General features: G+C 41.9%; 1 protein-coding gene across 1 annotated transcript; it reads left to right on the top strand.

Moving 5' to 3' along the window:
• The first annotated feature begins 459 nt into the window (after positions 1-459).
• Positions 460-1,230, top strand: LOC108945572 (uncharacterized). The gene has a single exon (XM_018771621.2). It carries the CDS (start codon positions 460-462, stop codon positions 1,228-1,230), a length of 771 nt encoding a protein of 256 aa, XP_018627137.2.
• The last annotated feature ends 206 nt before the right edge of the window (positions 1,231-1,436 follow it).

The raw sequence follows: 1,436 nt of genomic DNA on the forward strand, positions 1-1,436 counted from the left end.
CTTGAGACTCAAGGGACCGCTATATGGGAGCAAGGCATAGCCATCCGGAATCTAGAAAGACAAATGGGGTAGCTCGCATCATTGTTATCAGAAATGGCTATGGGGACTTTGCCGGCAAACACTGAGAAAAATCCAAAAGAGACGATCAAGGTCGTATCTCTCAAGAGTGGGAAAAAATTAGCTGAGCCCATTTTGAAACCAAGGGATGAGAAGGAGATCAACTCAACTAAGATAGCAGAAGAATATAAAATTGGTGAATCTTTGCCTAAGGAGGATATTAGCAGCAAGGAGGTTGATAAGCAGAAATTAAGCAGCACAATTGAGGAAAGCAAGCACATGCCAGTGTTACCCTTTACTCAAAAGATGAAGCGGGAGAAACTAGACAAATGCTTTGGGAAATTCTTGGAGATGCTGAAATAGCTGTATATGAACATCCCGTTCACCGAGGTGCTCACCCAGATGTCAACCTATGCAAAATTCTTGAAGGAAATCCTTTCAAGTAAAAGGAAACTCGAGGAAACGAAAGTGGTCAAACTCAATGCCCACTGCAGTGCCATTCTACAAAATAAAATTTCTCAAAAGTGTAGGGATCCTGGTAGTTTCACTATACCCTGCTCATTGGAGAGCAAATATTTTGACAAGGTCTTGTGCGATTCAGGTGCATCCATTAACTTGATGCCATTATCGGTGTTCAAGAAATTGGAGGGAGAACTAGGAGTGATCAAATCTATGTCGGTATCATTGCAACTAGCTGGTCAGACCACGATCATACCGGAGGTCATAATTGAGGACATTCCGGTGAGGGTGGACAAATTTGTCTTCCCAGTAGACTTCATCGTAGTAGACATGGAAATGAATAAGGAGGTACCTCTAATACTGGGGAGACCATTCCTTTGCACTGGTCGGGTTCTTGATATATACGAGGGGCAACTCATGCTACGAGTGGGAAATGAAAAAGTGGTATTTCAAATGAAGAGAATGATGAAATACCCGTATAATGAGGCATCTGCCTGTGCTTGTCTCAAACTGGATGTTGTGGGAGAGTTAGCTGAACAACACGAGCTGGATAAGCTGGTAGGTGATTCATTAGAGAGACGTATTAGTCAATCAAGCACAACAGAGGATGAAAATCCTGAGATCAGGAAGAAAGTTAAGGCATTGGAAGATGAGAACCAAGTGGTAGATGAGAAGAATTCGAGAAAGAAAAGATCAAGCCGAAGCTGGAATTAAAAATACTCCCGACACATTTGAAATATGCTTTTTTGGAGACTAACAATTTTTATGTGATTGTTGGTACTGATTTGATAGGTGAACCGGAACACATGCTTGTGGAGTTACTAAGGAAGCATAAAAAGGCAATCGGTTGGAGTATAGACGATATTCAGGGGATCAACCCTGCAATATGTATGAACAAAATCATGTTGGTAGAAGGGAGC

This window comes from Nicotiana tomentosiformis, chromosome 7 (assembly GCF_000390325.3).
Source record: "Nicotiana tomentosiformis chromosome 7, ASM39032v3, whole genome shotgun sequence".
In the NCBI taxonomy this organism is placed as follows: Eukaryota; Viridiplantae; Streptophyta; class Magnoliopsida; order Solanales; family Solanaceae; genus Nicotiana; species Nicotiana tomentosiformis.